Here is a 2,500-nt window from a genome sequence, read left to right as displayed (position 1 = left end):
AGTTGCACTTGGGACATGGATAATGACAACCTGGGCAGCTGGTCTGAAGGCAGTCACACAGGTCCTTCCCCGAGCTTAGAATGCGCCCATCCGATCCATGATAAGCCTGCTGCATCTGATTCTTGTTCCTGGAATATACATGGGGAATATCAGTGTGAAAAGCCAAGAATACTGAGTAGAGGGAAGTAACTTCAAAATGTGATGCACAGCTCAGCTCAGAGCTTTAATGTTCAGTTATGTAATTACTTTTAGAGTAGTATTTAGAGGGAGAGGGAGAGAGAATTCTTACCGTCCAGAGCTGCTGAAATACTGCACCTTCTTCTTCTTTCGCCTTACTCGTTCACTAGTTTTAGGGTTGAAATTTTCCATAAACTTGAACTGGTTATTTACTTGAAGACCCTCGATAAGACTTGCCATTATCTGAAAAATAATTTTCCTCAGTTAACCACACCAACCATTCATGCTTCTTCCCCCATGATCCCAAGATATCAAATTTCCAGGTATTTGTTAACATTTATTACCACTTGATTCATCATGTTCACATCCTTGAACCCAAAGAGATTTCTGTGTGTGGCATTTAATACTAACACTGCAACAAATAAATACATAAAAAAATAATAAATCTTGCATCTTTTAAATAATATATATATATAGAGAGAGAGAGATCACCAATTATTTAAAACTGAAAATAAATGTATTGAGAACATTATGAAATGAGTACTTGGGTATTATTTTATATTCCTTGCAGAGAATGTTATCAAACTTTCCAAGTATCATAATTTATAAGAAGGATATTCTTGTAACTAAATTCAAAATTTTCAGCACACTAATCTTTACTTCTGACACCGCATGCAGGCAGATGCTAAGAATATCAAAGCTGTTTTACTGACTTCCACTTCCACTAAAAGCTGCTAAAATTGGACCAAAAATGCAGTTTTCATCTACTGCCTTATGTGCGTTATTTAGATTGAATTTATGTAAATACATCATATACATACATCAATATACATTCATAAAATCTCTTTCCACACCATATAAATCCAAGGCAGAAGCAACTTCCCCAAAGTACTATAAAAGACAAAAATGGAACTTGAAGATGAAGACGAAGTAGGAGAGTGGGAGAGGGAGCAAGAGAGAGAGTGTGAGAGGGGTTAGAAAGGGAAAGGGCATGGGAGAGATGGAAAAAGGGAGTGAAAGGGGGAATGGGAGGAGGAGGAGGAGGAGGAGGAGGAGGAGGAGGAGGAGGAGGAGGAGGAGGAGGAGGAGGAGGAGAAGAAGAAGAAGAAGGAGGAGAAGAAGGAGGAGGAGAAGAAGAAGAAGAAGAAGAAGAAGAAGAAGAAGAAGAAGAAGAAGAAGAAGAAGAAGAAGAAGAAGAAGAAGAAGAAGAAGAAGAAGAAGGAGGAGAGGGTGCGGGAGTGGGAGAGGAAGAAAAGAGATGGGTCACAGGAAGGGGAGAAAGAAGGAGGAGGAGAGAGGGTGGAGGGAAATGGGACATGAGAAGGGTAGAAAGAAGAGGAACGGCGAGTGAATAAGTGTCAAAATACACACCATTTCTCCACCTTTTGGCTCCTCTCCAGTAGGCTACGGAGAGTGAGAGGTGAACCTGGTTAATGATACACCTTTACACAACATAATGGATTGGAGAATGTGAATTAGTCACAACACAGCAAGCATATACTGTAGAGAAAAAGGGAGAGAAAAAGAAAGAAAGAAAGATAGGGAAATTTTGCTTGTGTATGTGCATGTGTGCATGCGTGTGCGTGTGTGCGTATGCATGTGCATGTGTGCGTATACGTTTGTGTGTGCTTGTGCTTGTGCATGTGCTTGTGCGTGTGTGTGTATATATACTCAGATAGGAGAAGAAAAACACACATCTGAGATGCCGAGCAACAAAAGTGGCACTTCTGGGAAATGCCAATGGACCACAAATGTGATAGATACTTTGAAAATTTCTTCTAAACTTTACCTTGATAGAAGTTACATAACTGGTACATGTTGGAAAAAAAAAAGTAAATACAGGTACAATAATAGGAGAGAGAAAAAAAAAGGGGAAATCTATAAGTATCAAGTTACAATCCACAAAAGTTTTTGCCAATGCCAGATTATAGACTAAATTAAATAATTTTGAAGGGGGGCCAGTACTTACTCTGTCGTCTGGGTCACTTTCCGATTTCTCACTTTTCTTCCCCTTTTTCTGCCGTTGACGGGAGTTTTTGCCATTAGGGGGTTTAGGGGGAGAACTCTCTTCCGGAATTCCCTTTCAATACAAAGATCATACACAAGACTTTTCCAGGGTTAATTGCCATGCAGAACTTAAATGTCTAAAGCCCTTAAGATTAATCCAAATTTAAGGTTTAATTAGTCCCTGTTCTTTTTTCTAGTTGTCCATAGACTTCACCAGAATACTAATGTTTTTTTTTTTGTTTATTTTAGACCTAAAGCTACATTGTAGGCTGGTTGAAGGTTATTTTAATTTGCTTTAAGAAGGAAAGGACACAAC

The 2,500-nt window shown here is 39.0% G+C and overlaps 1 protein-coding gene across 10 annotated transcripts in view; it reads right to left on the bottom strand.

The window, feature by feature from the left end:
* The window catches only part of LOC122250084 (uncharacterized), a 24,430-nt gene that overhangs the window by 3,525 nt on the left and 18,405 nt on the right, over positions 1–2,500 (bottom strand). For 3 of the 10 annotated variants that reach the window (XM_043011395.2, XM_043011392.2, XM_043011393.2), the window contains 4 exons: positions 2,147–2,257; positions 1,549–1,581; positions 290–420; positions 1–128 (listed from right to left, as the gene is read on the bottom strand). The exon at positions 1–128 is cut by the window's left edge and continues 25 nt beyond it. In XM_043011395.2, the coding sequence (XP_042867329.1) occupies positions 1–128; positions 290–420; positions 1,549–1,581; positions 2,147–2,257 (403 nt within the window). The remainder of the gene's footprint in view (positions 129–289; positions 421–1,548; positions 1,582–2,146; positions 2,258–2,500) is intronic. The other 7 variants (XM_086538063.1, XM_043011394.2, XM_086538062.1 and 4 more) reach the window with 3 other exon arrangements.

The sequence above is a fragment of the Penaeus japonicus genome, unplaced genomic scaffold, assembly GCF_977035675.1.
Source record: "Penaeus japonicus unplaced genomic scaffold, GWHDUDI00000001_assembly GWHDUDI00000006, whole genome shotgun sequence".
Lineage (NCBI taxonomy): Eukaryota > Metazoa > Arthropoda > Malacostraca > Decapoda > Penaeidae > Penaeus > Penaeus japonicus.
The sequence above is the reverse complement of the archived record's forward strand: the minus strand, read 5'-3'. Positions and strand labels throughout refer to the sequence as shown.